This window comes from Anopheles arabiensis, chromosome 3 (assembly GCF_016920715.1).
Source record: "Anopheles arabiensis isolate DONGOLA chromosome 3, AaraD3, whole genome shotgun sequence".
Taxonomy (NCBI): Eukaryota; Metazoa; Arthropoda; class Insecta; order Diptera; family Culicidae; genus Anopheles; species Anopheles arabiensis.
This window is the reverse complement of record NC_053518.1, coordinates 93,275,415-93,292,227: the sequence shown is the minus strand read 5'-3', so window position 1 is coordinate 93,292,227 and position 16,813 is coordinate 93,275,415. Positions and strand designations below refer to the sequence as shown.

Below are 16,813 nucleotides of genomic sequence, written 5' to 3'. Positions count from 1 at the left end.
AAGCGTGCTATCCCGCCTTCAAAGCCAATCATACCTCACAGTAAGTGGAAGTACAGACACTGAAATTGGAATGTATTTGGTTGAAAAACAATTCTACAAAATATTAGGAAAGTTGACTAGACACTATGTGAGGCATTCGTGGAAAATATCATGTGCTCTATTTAAATGCTTCAGCCCGTTTGTTCAGAGGGTTTGCTGATTGGATGAATTCGAATGAAATGTTTCGTTATAAATTACCCGGAAGCGAGCAGCTCACTCATACACACAAGAATGGGACTTTTGACTCTCGATGCTGTGAGTAATGAAGTGCAGAAAATCCACCATACCTTGATGCTGACTACCGAGGAGATACAAAGCATGTATGTGAGCGTGTGGGTTTCACGCGAATCTTGTAACGACGTGCCTTACTTCGTTAGTCGGATGGATAAACAGGCTGTGGTGTAGATTGCATACGTGTAGGCGAGCTTGTTGACGGAAAAGAATTCGAAAAACACCTAACTGTATGCAATTTGTAGTTTTTACTGCACTGGATCAACTCTTTCAAACGAGAACACATTGCAACCGACAGAATAGCGACTCTTCACCAATCTCCGAACAGCAGCTTCTTCGAGATAGATTATGCACCGAGCTGCACGATTATGTGGTAAAACAAATTGCAAAGCCCAAAATTAATGAGTAGCATCAGTCATCCCTTCGTGCATAACATCGTCCCGCTGGAAGGGCAGGCTTTCTGGTGAATCCACCGTACACCGACCGTGGCCAAGCAGCACATGGCCGTACACACGGCGAAACATGCGCACCGCGCCGTGTACCGTGGATATGTTGCGGTTCATGTTTTCCGCCGGTCTTAACTAATGGTTTGTCGATTCATTTCCACCCGCGGCCGTCTCTCGCACTTGGGCCGATCGACAACGATGCCGCTTGGCTTGCAGGATTCGAAACGCACCCGACACCGAACACCGGGCCAACTTATCCTTGGGGTCCTTTAAATCCGAGCCTCGGGAGCGATAATCTATGGCCGGCGAGGCGTGACAGCCGCGGAAGCCATGCGACCGTAGCGAGCGTAAGGATTGTGCTCTCGCAAAGCCGTACTTTTCTGCGCTTGTCGTTACGGAGGATTATGATCTAATTTGATGTTTCATCGAAACCGGAGTTCTCGCCGCGCTTGTGGAAACCGTGCGCTTGATTTACGGGTAGCTTTAAAAGCATGTATAAATTTTTAACAGCTTCGTTTGCAAATATCCGACGTAGACTCTTGCACAAAGAGGCATACATGTAGGCGCAATTGTCTTGCCATCGCACTGACTGCACCAACAAAGACGCCCAATTTATTTTCCCACCATCAAAAACCGCCGCTTCCATCGCAAACGACCAGCAAAGTAGCAAACACAAAAGCTGCCACGTGGATGGCATGCATTTGCCGACGCTTTTCGCTTAATCCTTCTGGCCTTGCAGTGGTGACGAGCCCTAATTGTGCGATGGTTTTGCGGTTGTTGGTTGATTTCAATCGGAGAGCGTGTCTCTTTTTTTATTTGCGGCCGAAGCGGATGACACTTTTTGCAACTTTTCACTGATCGAACCAGCCAGCAATCGGGTGAAAAAGTGTTTAAAAAAATCAGCCATCCCCATCAACGCCACCGCAAAGTATGTGTGTGGTTTCGTGCACAAAATAAAAACCTCCCACCGTCCCGGGATGAAACCGCAAAAATGATGGACATATTTTTATTTCATTGTTACCGCCTGCCGACCATCCATTAGGCCATTTTCTGAACCGAAAATAAACCTCAGCCAACGCTAGCACCGGGAGCATGTGGCAGGTATTTTATTTTCCGACCTACCGAGGCCCGTTTTTTGGGCTGCGTGTTGCGAACGCCCGTACGAATCGCGTAAACAAAAACACCCATGAATACCGTGCTATTGGCAAAATATTGGTCTACGCTTGGAGGCGTACTTCTCCGTACGCGTGCACACCTTTGCGGCACACGATTTTGCTGGTAATTGGCACGTTCGATCGTGCCAAAACCAACCAGCACCCTTCCAAAAAACACATTTGCGTATCACGGTGGCCGCTAATGAAGCGTTTAATTGTACGCTATTTATTGCGAGTTGCTCGGCACCGGGAGCAAGTGCATCGATAGCACAATTTATCCTTTAATTAAAGTTTCCCCCCGGCATAACTAACAGTGGGCAGGTGGTTGTTTTGGGCGAATTGCAGGGAGTGGATTGCTTTTTGTTTGTTTTAAAAGTGACCACAGCCAGTAGTGCGGAGTGGCCTGCACTACACTGCATATTGAAACATTCTACCGACAACATGATTAGGGTATGAGGCTTGCTGGTAATTGGAGATTAAACATTTCCACTTGAAATTAAATGCACCGCGAGTGAAGCTCGCTGGCTCAATGTTTCAATTCGCAACAATTCATTTCGCAATCGTTGTTATCGTTAACAGCTATGTTATTAAGGTACAATGAATATAAAAAAGAGAGCGTAAAGTAAATGTTTACTGTCGATAATAGCGGAGCCCCATTATGACGCTTAGCGAGACACATTGCTAGGCAGATAATAATGATGAACGATGTTTTCCTCATGCACACACAAACGCAGAACTGAATGTTACGATTTTTTTCTTTTTTATTGGTCTTTTTTGTGCAATTTCTTTTCAACGTGCTTTCATTCATCATGTTGGGAAAATTATGCAAAGCCCTTTTGAAGTGTTTTCATGGAACGGAATAGAGCTTTCGCTGAAGTTGTAAAGCTCCGCGCTTGGCATGAAACGGTTGCGCGCAAGCTTTCATGCAACTGAACTCGCTTTGTTGTTGTATGGAAAGTTACACACCATCGAAAGAAATCAAGTACATGTAACGCTATGTAATGCATTTTGTAACACTTGTAAAACAAACTGTAGTAAAACATACAAAGTAATTGGAAAAAATATGAAATTCCTCTTAAATTAAATAGATTGCTTTGAATACTTCTTGCAAGGCTTTTTTAAAGAATGATAACGTTGAATATTTTCATTTGAAGTATGCTAATTTGTCGTTATTAACTGTTCAATAAGACTACTATATCAGCATCATAAGTGAGCGAAACGATTGAATAACAATTGGTTTCTTTTTAAATAGATTGCGTACCAAACTCTTCTATTACTGCGCGGTACAGCATCCCTTGCTCTCAGCTGAACAGGCCAAACATTTTCTAACGCCTTAAAGTCTGATCTTCATTCTCCAGTTCCAGCTACACTTCATTGATCATGTGTTTTATATTCAACAACACACAGACGCTCTCGCTCTCTCTCTCTTGCTCTCCCGAGTCGTGCCCGAGCCGCATGAAGAGAAGCTGCTGCGGCTGCTCGTTAGTCTCGCCGGAGCGTTTGACGAACGAAGATGAATGCACGGCTCGCGTCCGCTTCTTTCAAACGGTACACCGTAGTTCGCCGTTGACTCTCGCGCGGAAAAGACAACAAAACGCTGTGGAAAGTGTCGTGCAAACCCAGTGGACTGGAGGAATAGGAAGCAAAAAAACAGCACAGTGGACTACGTGATAAAAGTGAAGACGAACCAACAAACCGAAGTGAGTGAATTTGTCCTCTTCGATCGATTGGTTGGCACAATCAGCTGACAGTTGTGGGTTTTTGTGAAGCACAAGTGTGTACTGAATAGTTTAAAACAAAAGATTGTGCTAATATCGATCAAGATTGTGGAGCATGGAGCGCAGCAAGACACCTTTTGTTTGACAGTGCGCCGATGCGCGCCGGTGTAAGCCTTTCCATGGGTCAAACACAAACAGAACAAACCGATCACAACACATAGCACAGAGCGGACTGAGCGACATTAAACGGGGTGCCACACTCCGTCCACTTCACGCTGTCCAACAAAACATCGACCCAAGAGACAGCGAAAGAGGTAGTGTGTGTATGTGTGTGTGTGTGTGTGTGTGCGTGTGTCGTTAGCCGTAAGTTATTGCTGCTAAGTGAAAATACACATGAAGATAAACAGCTCGAGCCGCCGCCGCCGCCACGCAACCGAACCAAATCGTTCCATAGCGTCCATGGGGAATGGAACACGGGAATGCAATGAACATGAAACACTGTATAACGCATTAAAACATAAATTTGGGATAAATCTCGGCACCATTTAAAAAGGCACGCCGCCCTTTCATCCTCACACTCCCTTTCCCGCCCCGGCGATCGTCTTTGGGGGAGAAGGAAAAGAATTTACGCGCCCGCCGGACTGGACCGGTGTAACCGTGTGCCTGTGTTGTCAGTGTGTTTCTGTGTGTAAATTCATGCTTGGAGAGTGTTTTGTGGTTAGATTTGTGTGTACTTTTTGTGCAACGATCGGCCGGCATCGCCTCGAAGGGCCCTTCGCCGGGCTCGTTCGTTTTCGCTCCGATCGATCGCTGCCGCAAACCTCGGCGACGAGTGTGTTCGATCGCGGCTGCGAAACAAAAAAGGGCTCCAAACGGGCGGGTGGAATGTTAAATAGACACAGCCCAGCTAGAAGAGAGAGAGAGAGAGAATAAGATAGGGAAGAGCCTAACAAAAAAACAAAATCGCACCATCAAGAAAACAGGCTGAAATACAGGCAGCGAATAAAGCCGAGCCCGCATACGTTAAGCGCCGGGCTGGGAGGGTGCGCTTACACCGCCCGTTGGTCAGGTTGGTCGACACGGATGTACTGACGCATTAAAACAAAACACACACACAGACACAGACATACTCAGAGCGTTTAAGAACGTACCCAAGACCCAGAAGGCGGCAAAGGGAACCAACCAAAGCAAACTCACGCCTCCTCCACCCCTTCGACGCAACAGCACACATAAAACATATGTTCACGATGCACGGGCGGCGGTCGCAAGCTGAGCAGGAGCTGGAGAGGGATTCTACGGGGCCCATACGGAAGAGGATGTGCTTCTATGTTGCACTCCCCCCCCCCCACCGCTTTTTACACCCGCTTCTTGCCGATGACACGAAAGCTATAAACTTTTTCATCACCATCTGCGTAAACGTAATCGGCTGTCCTCCACTACTCCCTTCGAGTTATGCTGGCAGTGCGCAATGATTATGTTTTATTGTTTTGTCCCTTCAATGGGCAAGCGCGGGACAGTGCATTGAATGTGCCATGCGAAGGCAAGGAGCGATTTCGGGGAGGGGGGGAGGGGGAGGATGGCGAGCCAAAGGGTTGACAGAACGGTGCTTTCTAGCACCCAATGAACCGCTATGTCGTTGCGAGAAGGTCCCAAAGGGAAGCACACGATCGAAATGGTGGCAGAAGTTTTGCCTTTGCTTTTGTTATTGCTTATGGGGACAAACAAAAAATCTGGCGAACAATGTACTTTTTGTGTGTGAATGCATTCGACCGCGTCGCATCAGTATTCGAAAGTCATAACGTCACTGTGCGCCGAGCGTTGACGAGGTGGGAAGGAATTGATTTGATGGTTTAATTGAGCGGTTGCATTTATTTCATTGACTATTAATTGAATTGTTAAATTTTTAATGATATTTACGTTGCATTTTATGGCTGATTTTTTTACCTAAACATTCAAGAATGAAACGCTTTTAATTGAGAATGGTAATTGACTCCAAAAATTAATATAAAATGTTCAAAAACATTACTTTGGCAAGTTTTCAAGCTGCAGAAAGACAGCGCAGTTAGAAGATCATAATATGTAAAGCACGATAATGCACTAAAAGCTGCATTTCCCATGTGCAACCAGCGATCGTTCGCCCTGCTTTGAAGCATCCGGAACAAGTGCAAGCGCGAAACAAGTGTGAGAAAGAAAAGCGAGCAAGCGAAAGAGCTCTCATTTACCTTTTTTTCCCCCGCTTGCTTCCCACTTCTGCCGTACCGTGAGCAGAAGGGACATCTTTAGCCGTTCGTTCGCCTCCGCGACCGTGAAAACTACACGAGAAAGCTTTTTCCTTGTTCGATGCAGCAAGCTTGCTAGCCGCGTGACCGATTTGTGCGAATTCTGCTTTCCGGCTTTGCGCCCTCGCTCCCAGTGGGAGGTGTGTTACCGTTTTTCCGGCTGATCGAACCAGTTCCAGTTGCCAGAAGCGGACGCTGGTTCCCGTTCGTTCCTTGTTTTTTTTCCCCCTGTTTTCCAAGTGGATTTTCCTTTCCTGGCGAACAGTTTTCCTTTTGTGTTTTCTGTGAGTCTTTGAGCGGAGCTTGCAAATGATTTCACTTAATCCATCAACAGCTGACGGTTGTGGTATCTCTCTCAGTGCTTCCGTCGTAGTGTGTTTAGACAAGTCATTGTTCGATCGTCTCGGGCAGGGTAGTCAACACTCAATCGATTCTATCGCCAGCGTGAATAAATAATTAGCTTCACCCTTTGGGCTCATTTCCTCCCTACCATCCCACCGCTACCGTACACCGTACATCCGGAAAATTGAGAAAATCCCACTCCGCGTGCTTCATTGTAGCTCCATGCACAGCGAACTCTGTCGTTGTCTCTATTTCGAACACGATCGGATCGGATTTGCATTCTTCTGGCAAAGAACGCTGCGCCGCAAAGAAAGGCACAGGGAAACGGTTCATTAATCATGTGTAAGTGTTGAAAATCGACGAACCGCTATGGGCGAGCGGATCTGGATGAACCAAATGAACCAGTAGAAGCAACGGCAGTGTTTTTGCTATGCTTTTTTGTGCTCCCCCATTCACCCCCAACACCCAACAGAATAACAGTGGGACCGTAACATTCGAGAACAAAACCTATCAATAGCCAAAACAACACATTTACATACAGAGGGCGCGGACGGGCGACGGGCGGACAACAATCGTGCATTACCTGATACCCAGCGCCCCCAACATCACCCTTTTTCTGCGACACTCGATTTCCCAATTGTTGTGCCCGAATAGGCGTTGCTAAAATCCATTCAAATGCGGAAAAGAATGGGGTTCGTGTCTTTCCGCCTTTTTTGTTGTTCTCAGTCTCTCTCTCTTTCTACCCCCGTTCTTTATAGAGCATTGAGTCATTGACAAGCAACATTGATAAGTTGGGGTTTAGTGGTTGATCGGTTAATTTTCTTTCCATGTTTTTCTCCCTCACTGCTCAAAATCTGTCTCCCTCCGCGGTTGCTTTGATACCTTCCTTCAGGCTACGCCCGCCTTGTTATGATCGATGTTGTAAACGGTTTACAGGGGGGAGAAGATTGTGGTGGTCAGCGCTTCCACGGATAAAGCTCGACAATTATAGATCTGGGCACGAGAATGATCAATGAAGGGTGATCGAAGGGCTGGAACATCGATTCCTCCCGTTTCTTCACCGTTCCGTTCATTCATTTTTCATCTTATCTGAAGTGTTTGTGCTTTCATTATTATTGCTTTTCCTTCGCTCGTCGTTTCCATTACGCACGCTCTGCTCGATTTTGAGCTCAATTTTTCAAACTCTGCTTCCGTTCGTTTTTGGCAGTCTACCGGGGATAGCGGAAAGAATTTCGATACTTTACCGTTTTATCGTGCTGCCGTGCTTCATCCTGTGTGGTTTGCTGGAATGTGTGCCCGCGCCCGGTTGGTTGGTTGCCTTTCTTTGCTTTTTTTAAATTATGAACCATTGCCACGATCATTGTGCGTGCCTGTTTCTTGTTCTCTTGTTTTTTGATTGTGATTATTCGCATCACTAAAGAATGCGCAGGTTGGTTTCTTGTCTCTTTTTTTCGCATTCCTTTTCTTCTCGCGCTCCGCGGGTTTTAGGCGCGGGTGGCTAATAATGCAAGCAATCTGGTCCGCCTGATTCGCTCCGAAGGCAGGGGGTGCCTAGCACCTTTCCTTCTCCATTTCACTTAATCAACCGCACACGAACGCGTCACCCAGGACGTCATACTGGGACGCCAGCCCGCGAGAAAAGTAAGCCAACCAGCCTGTCATGACACTCCCTCGGGTTTCGTGAGCGGCGGGCTCGCATGGGAAATGCGGGGCAAAATGCTAATCAAAATCTCACACCTCAATGCCAAGATCTCGTGACCTAGAAAGTCCATAAAAAAAGCCCATGAGCCAGCGCACGGCTGAATGGGTTCGCTCGCAAATTCAAACCATTTTTGTGCTACGTGCCCGCTTTTCCACCGAAAGCGGCGGGTTAATGCACCTGTCCCACTGGGAGACAGTATTGGGGACGACACAGAATGGACCACATTTCCGTCCGGCAGGAGGGTGATGAGCGGGAGAAATGGGGGGTTTATGACACTCTAAAGCTTGATGATGACTTAGACAAAACGCGCGCGCGCACCATAAAACCCGAAACATGCAGCGCGCGCTTTACAGCATTTGTAATGATAATGCTGCGGAACGAGCGACAGTTTCGGCCGAATCGGCATTAATTTCCTGCATTCTGCAATGGAGATAGAGTCGTTAACAGTTGTGTAATTCCCTTTTTTCCTACCCTATAAACATTGGTGAGGGAAAAAAGGTGCCACTTTTGGCCGATTGCTTCTCACGTGGGAAAACGTTTCAAATATTAAACACACACACAAAACGTTTAAGCTTGAACGGACAGCCCCATCCGGGCGCCCGTCATTATGTTGTAACGTGATGCTGCGCATGTAATGGATGTTTCTTATCGCTAAACCCCTACCCCGCCACCTTTTGGACCTTTGCCCGTCAGGTATCGGGAAATAATTGCAATCAATTTTTCGGCCACAACACCACGCGAGACTAACAGGGCTGCTCGCGCCCCGCAGGGGGATGAATAATTGGCCACCAAACGGTTGGGAGAAAAAATGATGCGGAACGCAGCAAATACAAAATGCAAAGCATCAAATGGATGTGAAACAAAAGGCCGGCGGAAATCAGCCAATGGGAGGAGTGAAAAAAACAGGGATACGGGTTCCTGCCCAAAACTGGCGGTCCCATGTTTATGGACGTGCAGCGAACGCGCGCGCGCTCGCCATCGATACATTACACTTTCTTCTCGGTCGTATTTCGTGTCTGTGTGTGTGTGTGTGTGCCTGTGTATTCGTGAAACGGAAACATCATAAATTTAGAAACAAAAGAGCTTGATGGCTTATGCTGACCAGCGTGTGTTGCGTGTTGCGCAATCGCCAATTTTCGGTGTATCATCATCTTCGGGAGGGAGCGAATTTTGATGAGAAACCGAAAGCGTCCTTCCCCGCTTCTCCCCACGTAATAGGAAAGTCACGATGAAACACACAACCATGTGTGTGTGTGTGTGTGTGTCCGCTGGTGTGTTTGCAGATCGTGCAGAGGCTTATGAAAACATAACCAATCCCCATCCCATTCCACCCACCATAACACGTGCCGGAACGGTTCATTTGCTTATCGGCGCGCGGTGTGGCGATCGTGTCTTCCCTTCATTAATGGACGATGTTTTACAGTTTTTTTGTTTGTTTATTTTTTGGCCATGTTAGCTCAGTTTCCTCCGTGGGATGATCTGTTTTCTGCGTCTTGTAAGTGGAATTTATGATACGGGCCTATCGTTACGACATCCTATCGATTCTACCGCGCTCGTTCGTTAGGGTTGATTGATTGATGGCCCTTTGTTTTTGGAGGAATCGATCTGCGATACGCCAACCCGTGTTGTGATGGAGAATACTATTTTTTGAAACATATAAAATGTAAATTATAAGCAGCAATCATTTATGAAACTTAATTTGAGCTTTCTTTTGATATAAAAAATAATAAATTTTAATTATGATCACTTTTAATCATATAATTTTAAATGCATAGCATCAAGCTCCCGGTGCCGTGACCAGGATACTAATAGTTATTTTATACACTTTTATTTCTCAACAGCTAAACCAACGATCGCGTTCGTGCTCGCTTACCGTTCCTGTGAGTGTACCAGTGCTAAACAAATCCTCAATATTGACCTTCATCGCCTTCTACCCCTCCTCGTCTCGGCTATTGCCCTGCTCGTCCCCCCCCCTAACCAACTCAATTGACTCAACTGGAAAGATGAAGCTATAAGGTGGGCGCGCAACACTCACATCATCCCCATTACGAAACACGAAGCCTGGTGCCGGACAACACTGGCAACGGCATTTTAGTACGAGAAATCAATTTTCCCTCGCTCCGTACCCTTCCTCCTTTATCGGCCCATCCCTGTGGACAGCAAGTGCGCTCCAGATTGTGTTCGAGGAGTGTTCCAGGGCGTGCGTGCCTGCAGTTACCGCACGGATCCATTCCGTCCATTCGAGAATCATAGTTTCATGTGTATGTGTGAATAGTTGTATGTGTGTATGTGTGTGTGTGGGAGGGAAAAATCAGTGCCGAACATGTTGTTCCGGATCCGGCCGCATCTAGAAGTGGAGCGCAAAGTGTACTGATGTGCGACGTTCGTTGTTAGTGCCGAGGTAAAAGTGAAACGCAAAACCGGAGCAGAAGAGGGAGGGAGAGAGAGAAGGAAATTAGCATGCCTCATGGTGGGTGCGTAGTGTAGTACTTCGAGGCATCGATTACGGCGGGCGGCATCTGTTGCGGTAAAGCATTACCGATAAAGCATAATCATATCGCAACGCGAAAGGTGCGAAGGCGAGTGTTTGTGGCCGGTTTGTTTTTTCGCTTTTGCCGCAAGAAGAGAGAAGCGATTCCTGCAACAATGCCTGCCGGTTATAGAGCAAATGGTCATATACCACACCCGGGGAATGGACACATTAGTAAGTAGAAAGAAGTTCTTTTTTTATCCCAAATCGATTCGCTTTTTTCTTACGTTTTTCATCCCAGCATAAAGCCTAGGAGAGCTGTAATAACAATCAAACAGCTTAAACACTGTATTTACATAATGCACAAGCGATCTTTGTTCCTCGATATTTCTCACTCACAACAAACAAACCCGAAAACAAAACAAAAAATACCCCAATGCTATAAACCAGTAAAACAGACGGCTGCTGTTTTCATCGCTCCCAGGGACAGAACGATGGTTTTACAAATGAGGATCATTTAAATATTTTATAAGCATGCGAAAAGAGCGCACAAGGAAGCACGGCAGAGAATTCGCTCAGTCTCCGTTCGGATTACGGGCCCGTGCCCCGTGATGTCGCCTTATGTTTGCGATGTTTGGCGCGCCTGCAGGGTGTAGTAGCCCCGTCACGATGATTGAGGTGATGATTCGGTTGTGATAATTTCAAATCCCCGTCCAAACGCTTTGCATTCGTTTCGGAGATAAACGTTTCGGCACCGAGTGCTGCTGCTGCTGCTGCTAGTGGCGACCCCGACCGACGAGACCACGTGTGAAGAAATAAAATTAAGATTTTTACGACGACACACGACGGCACGATTTGCTGCCCGGTCGGCGGGGCTCGGGTCCAAAAATATTAGGCGGAATATGTTATCGCGCCGCATCGCATACCACCTTTCCGGGCTGGTGACGCTGGTTAACCTTGGCCTCTGCGGGCATTGGAATGGATTGGCTTTTTTTGTGGTGGAACTGTGGAATTCCTGTGTCACAAAGATCGCTCAGCCCATCCCCTCTGTGATGACTCAGTTTATTTTGTGAGCATTGAGGCTCACAGTGGTCCCGTACACCGATCAGCTGGTCAGCCTGGGCCGCCACAAGGGATCTGCGGATCCATTTCAGCCTCATCCATCATTCGCGCGCGCGCACGCTCGCATTCACTCTCTGGTGGCAATCGCTCGGAAGGGGTTCGTTCGATGTGTCGCAGTGAGGAATTCGAAGGAGCAACAAAAAACCCACCCGTCACGATTAGTATCGCAACGGGTAAAACGATCTGATCGGTGTGAGATTCTGTCCCCCATGTTTCGCCATCAGCGGAGATAATTTCTATAATTATTCGTTCTCTCCCGCAGGGCGGCTGCTCTGCTTGCTGCTAATGTTGTTACCGTGTGCCGATCGACCCCCGCCCGTTTGGGATGGTAGCAGCTGATCTTTTCGATCTACGATCGCGGCCAGATATACTAAGTACGGTGGGCAGGGAGGAAATCGATCAATATTATAAGCCTCGTTCGCCGATTTCTCTCGCCTGGGCCGAGGTTTTACGGGAGGGGAAAGGATACGCAAAGCTTTGCGTCTTGCGCAATCGAACACGCCCGTTGCCACCGGACCGAAACTGATCTTCCGCCGGAGCCAAGACGGTAGTTTCAGACGCGGTGCGCAAAGGCTTCCCGCCGACGCTGTACATGTTACAGACTTTCTTTCGATCGTAGCTGATCGACTTCCTGGTGAGTTGTCTCGCCAGTTTCCAGAGCATGCAATAAAATGACTTAATTTCTTCTGCCGGTACAGAGCGAACAAGATGTTTTCCCCAATCCTTTTCCTCGCTGGGTCGATTTCCTCTATTCCTTGACATTTACAAACGAATAACTTTGTAGTAAATCACTCCCAAAATAAAGCTCAACCTCACCCGCGGCTTGTCATAAGTTTAATGCGCCGATTTGCTTTGCCGATTATGATGAGCTGCGTGCCCCGGCGTTGCGGTCACCTTCAGACCGCCAGACGGGTTTGGATGAAATCAATTAATCAAACGTAATTCAATGGGACGCGGCGCATGACATGCGCGGAGTACTGTTTCACCCGGCCCCATCCAAACAGCGAAGCCGAACAGCGGTGTAACAGAAATGCTTCCACGAATCCACGATTGCTGATGGTAAGCGATCTATTATTAATTCAACAAACGTTCTCTTCTCGTCCTGCCAGACGGGTGAATGCATTCCCCCCCGGGGGAGGGTGGAGTCACCAAAAGGCAAACAAATTCTGGGCAGACAAAAAACCCCCACTCAGTCGCGGAATCGATTGAATATTTCGCGCGTTGAAATCGCACATGAAATGCAAAATTAATTGCCGTATGGATATAAAATCAAAAGTATTCTACACAGCGACCGCGCGCGGCACAATTATGTTATTAAGGGAGCAGTTTTTTTCGGTCTCATTCTTGTGGTGCGTGTTGTGTGTATGCCCGCACAAACTCCCAAACAAGGAGTACCTCCCCCGATCCAACAAACCGTCCCGTAGCGCCCCGAAATCGAAACCGCTCCGCCCGAACAGTTCCCGCGCGACAATGATTGCACGGAGCACGGTTGGGGGGCTTTTTGGGAGTTGTATTACTTTGTGTGTGCTTCGCCTTTGGGCCAGTGACTCGCATCGCAGGGGAACGGGAAAGAAAAGACGAAGCACACAAAATCGAAGGTCATTGTCACGCTGGCTAGGCACGCGGGCGTGCGGCCGCGCGCGCACACCGAATGTGGCCGGACCGCCCGAAGCGTTTGGGAAATTGCGGTACGGCGTCGCACCAGCCCAAGCGAAACCACAAAACGCGCCTCGCGCGCTTAAATGCCGCATCATAATTACACGCAAATTTGTCATATTTCTTAACCATTGTTAACCATAGGATGGGAAGAAGGAAACGGATTCGACGCGCGCGCTCGCTCGCCCGGTCCAAAAATGGAGCACAAAAATGAGGAAAACGTCAATTGTGGCGGCGAAAGGCTGACACACACTGGAATGTCTCATTGATTTTGTCTTGTTTATTGTCGTGTTATTTATCTTCATCTGGCGAGCGGTGGAGAGTTTGTCGATCGAGGAAGTATGCTTTAGTAAAAATTTAGTGTACCAAGATGAGCAGATAAGATTAGATTAGAGCCTGCCGACCTTTATTGCTGGTTTCGTGTTGCTTGCGCAAAAGGTAATTATTACTTTACGATTATTTAATAATCAAACTTTATTTACATTCATAATTCGAGATGTGCATTGACTTTTATCTTTTCCCCCGCCGTTAACGCATTAAGAGATAATGTAATCAGCATCCCGCAAAACTCGATCTCGCTCGCTGTTTTTAATAATACAATTTCCATATTCACTCAAGCGCCGGCAGATGCGCTTGGGACATTCCATTTGCTTTCCATTACCTTTCCCACAGGTGCACCTTGCATTCCTACCGCGGAATGTCTTTCCCATCCTCTCACCCATCTGGTAAACAAAAAAAAAACAATCAACACCGGCATGCGAATGGGCGAATGCATCTTCCTTCCAGTTCGAAAGGGCGCTCGGGTATCGTAAAATGAAGGGTTTTTATGATCGCGAAAGACATAAACCGCGAGTCGTAAATGACCTCCACGCGAGAGATCACGTGTGTGTGTGAGTGTGTGAGTGTATGATCTGAAGCGCCTCGGAGGATCGGACGGTTGTGATTGAATTCCGCCGATGACGTTGACGCGCCACCGTGTAATGGACGCAGATAATTATCACTTTCCTCGTCGCATGCCCCCCCTCACCCTGTGGAAAAGGAAAATAAACCCTCCGGCGTGAAGATGGAGCACTTTCTTTTATCTTCTTCCACCGCTTAATTGTCACTAAAGACGTCCCATTCAACCCTTGTGCCCGAGGGAAAGAATTTGGAGCTGGGGAACAGCTCGTCTTGCCCTGGGGACAGCCGAAGCGTCGTGTGCTGTCGGTCAATTTCGTGATCAATTCCGGTTTGGCGTGCGGCAAAAAAAAGGACCCACCGGACCTACCAAACGGCAGCAGCTCTGTTGTTTTGTTGTGTTTTCTGCACAAAGTACAATTTTCCGCTGGGCGACAACAGCACCGCACGACCGTCCCCGGCGATGTCGTGCCGACTGGGGCGCATCCTCCTCGCAGTGTGGCCTTGCGTGAGGAAGTTCGTGCCTTGCGCTGTGCCGCACCTTTCCTCATGCCGCGCGTGATGCAGATCAGCGGCAGCGTGTTCCGCGTGTGTCGATCCGTTTTCTATTTCTAAATCACCGCTAAAAGCACCACCGATCGACTTGTTGATGAGGAGAAAATATGCAAATTATGCTGCCATGCGATATGTTGCGCTGACAGTCAGTCCCGCAGTCGGTCCCCGCGGAGGGAAAGAGCCAGAAACGGAAGGAAGCGCATATATGTGTCTAATGTATGCAAATTAGTGTGCGATAGGAGTGTGCGGGGAGGGAAAAAAAAGAAATGTAACACCGGCCCAGAAACATGCATGTTGCGGTGTGTTTGTACACACGGAGCGTCCGCGAGTTGACAGCGGTGGGAAAAGGGGTGAGCCAAAAGTTACCTCGTATTTTGACGCTTATGCTTAATGGAATATGTTCCTTTATTTATTAAGGCGCGTCGTTTATAGATGAAAACTGATTTTATGGACGCTTAAACTCGCTCAGTCCCGCTCAATCTCAATCGGCTCGAGCCCTGTGGAACTTGTCGACGGGCCTCGGTGTACGGGCCTGTTATCGTGCCGCATTTACATGGCTGAGTGGAGCAGTTTTTTTTGTATTTACATTTTCTCCACGCTGTCCGGATGTCGTCCGGTTATCATCTCGTAAATCGCGTGATCACTCTTTCTTTCTTTTGTCGCCAACAGCAACACGCTCGGGACATCGGTCTCGGGTGTGCATCTTAATCGCTGGGTGAACAGCCGTACTGGTGCCGAGGCGAAAGTGGAAAGTTGTGACCTCGCCCGAGAGCGGGACGCAGGTTAGCGACCCGCATTGGTGGTCGCGACGCACTATTCGAACCAGGCTGATCCAGTTTTCTCCACGGGCGACTACAACGGCGACCCCGAATGTCTGGCCCCCCCAGAGACACGGGCCCCGGGTTCGTTGAGTGACCTTTTTCACGCCGCTGAAGATGACGGTGTCGTTGTCGTGGTCGTTGCCGATCGATCGGTGGCGTTCGATGGGGCGCTCGAGGGACGCCTGCTTAGCGTGTGAAAATTTGAAGCACCAGCCTTAAATGGGCAGGCATCGCTTCGGGGCTAGGGTTAATGGTGCTTCGATGCGCTTTTTCCGGTCACTATTCAGGTCGACGATAGAGCATCATCGTTTGGGCCAACCAACCTCGGCGTGGCTATTTTTGGAAGAGGCTTTCGACATTTTTGACACTTTTGAGTGAAGAATAAGCTCTAAAGGCCAATTCGAAACGGTTTTTAATAAGTTTTGAATGAATTAAAGAAATATGAGCAGTGTTTTTACTCTCCATTTACCTCCAACGAACAGTTCTCTTATCCAAAGAGCCGTTTTTCATTTCAAAAATAGGTCATTTGGTCAATCTCGGCAATATTTTTGATTAAAAATGAATTCAAATGAAAATATTTAATAATGCAAAACAAACTACTTTCAACTCCTTATCGTAAGCATTCCTTTCCTGTCGAATCGTGCATAAAACAAAAGCTCTGCTCACAAAACTGTCCACGTTGCATAGCGCAGAAGATTATTAAATCCATTATCTAACGCACCACATAACAATTTGAACCGTGGGTCAGATAACGAGCCACAAGCACTATGGTGAGCAATAATAATGCTAAACTCTTTCGAACGAGAAACGCTTTCGAAAGACCAATCGGTTCAGTTCAGTGGGGGGGGGGGGGGGGGCGATAATAATTTGTCCCTACCAGTGAGGAAATGGTTGCGCCGCTTGAACGACACGCACACCGCCCGTGCGACAGCTTTGGCCCCATTTTCCAAGCCCCAAAAATCACGTTCACCGTCAAGTGAAGTGCGAGATTATTCTGGGCTAATGATTCTAAGCCCCTTCAGTTCCCTTCACGCTCGGGGACAACGTTTTCGTACGGTGGCGAGCGAGACGGAACAAAAGTAGGTCATACTTTCGAGGCCAATTTTTCCATTCACAAGCCGAGTCCGCCCAGCTTTGCATCTTCGCAGTGCGCCAGCCCCAAGAGAGTGCGCTTCATTTGGCCTACTTGGTGTGTCGTTGTGTAACTCATAAATAATTCCCTTCACCGCGAACCCCCAGCGACGTGAGGGGGAGAATGGTTGGGTAGCTTCTAAATTAGGGGAAAAATTCGTTCAGAAAAGGGCAAACCCGGGGAAGCAAACTGTAAAGCCACACATTCATGTTGGTGTTGGGGTTCTTGGGGAGAAATTTACACCAACCC

General features: G+C 47.8%; 1 protein-coding gene across 4 annotated transcripts in view; it reads left to right on the top strand.

Annotated features, from left to right (window-relative positions):
- Positions 1–3,368: 3,368 nt before the first annotated feature.
- The window catches only part of LOC120901346 (calpain-11-like), a 35,846-nt gene continuing 22,401 nt past the window's right edge, over positions 3,369–16,813 (top strand). Inside the window, exons 1-2 of one of the 4 annotated variants that reach the window (XM_040309204.1) lie at positions 3,369–3,570; positions 9,753–10,615. In XM_040309204.1, the coding sequence (XP_040165138.1) occupies positions 10,558–10,615 (58 nt within the window). In that variant the 5' untranslated portion in view covers positions 3,369–3,570; positions 9,753–10,557. Of the gene's footprint in view, positions 3,952–9,387; positions 9,407–9,752; positions 10,616–16,813 lie in introns of those variants that run through there. The other 3 variants (XM_040309203.1, XM_040309205.1, XM_040309206.1) reach the window with 3 other exon arrangements.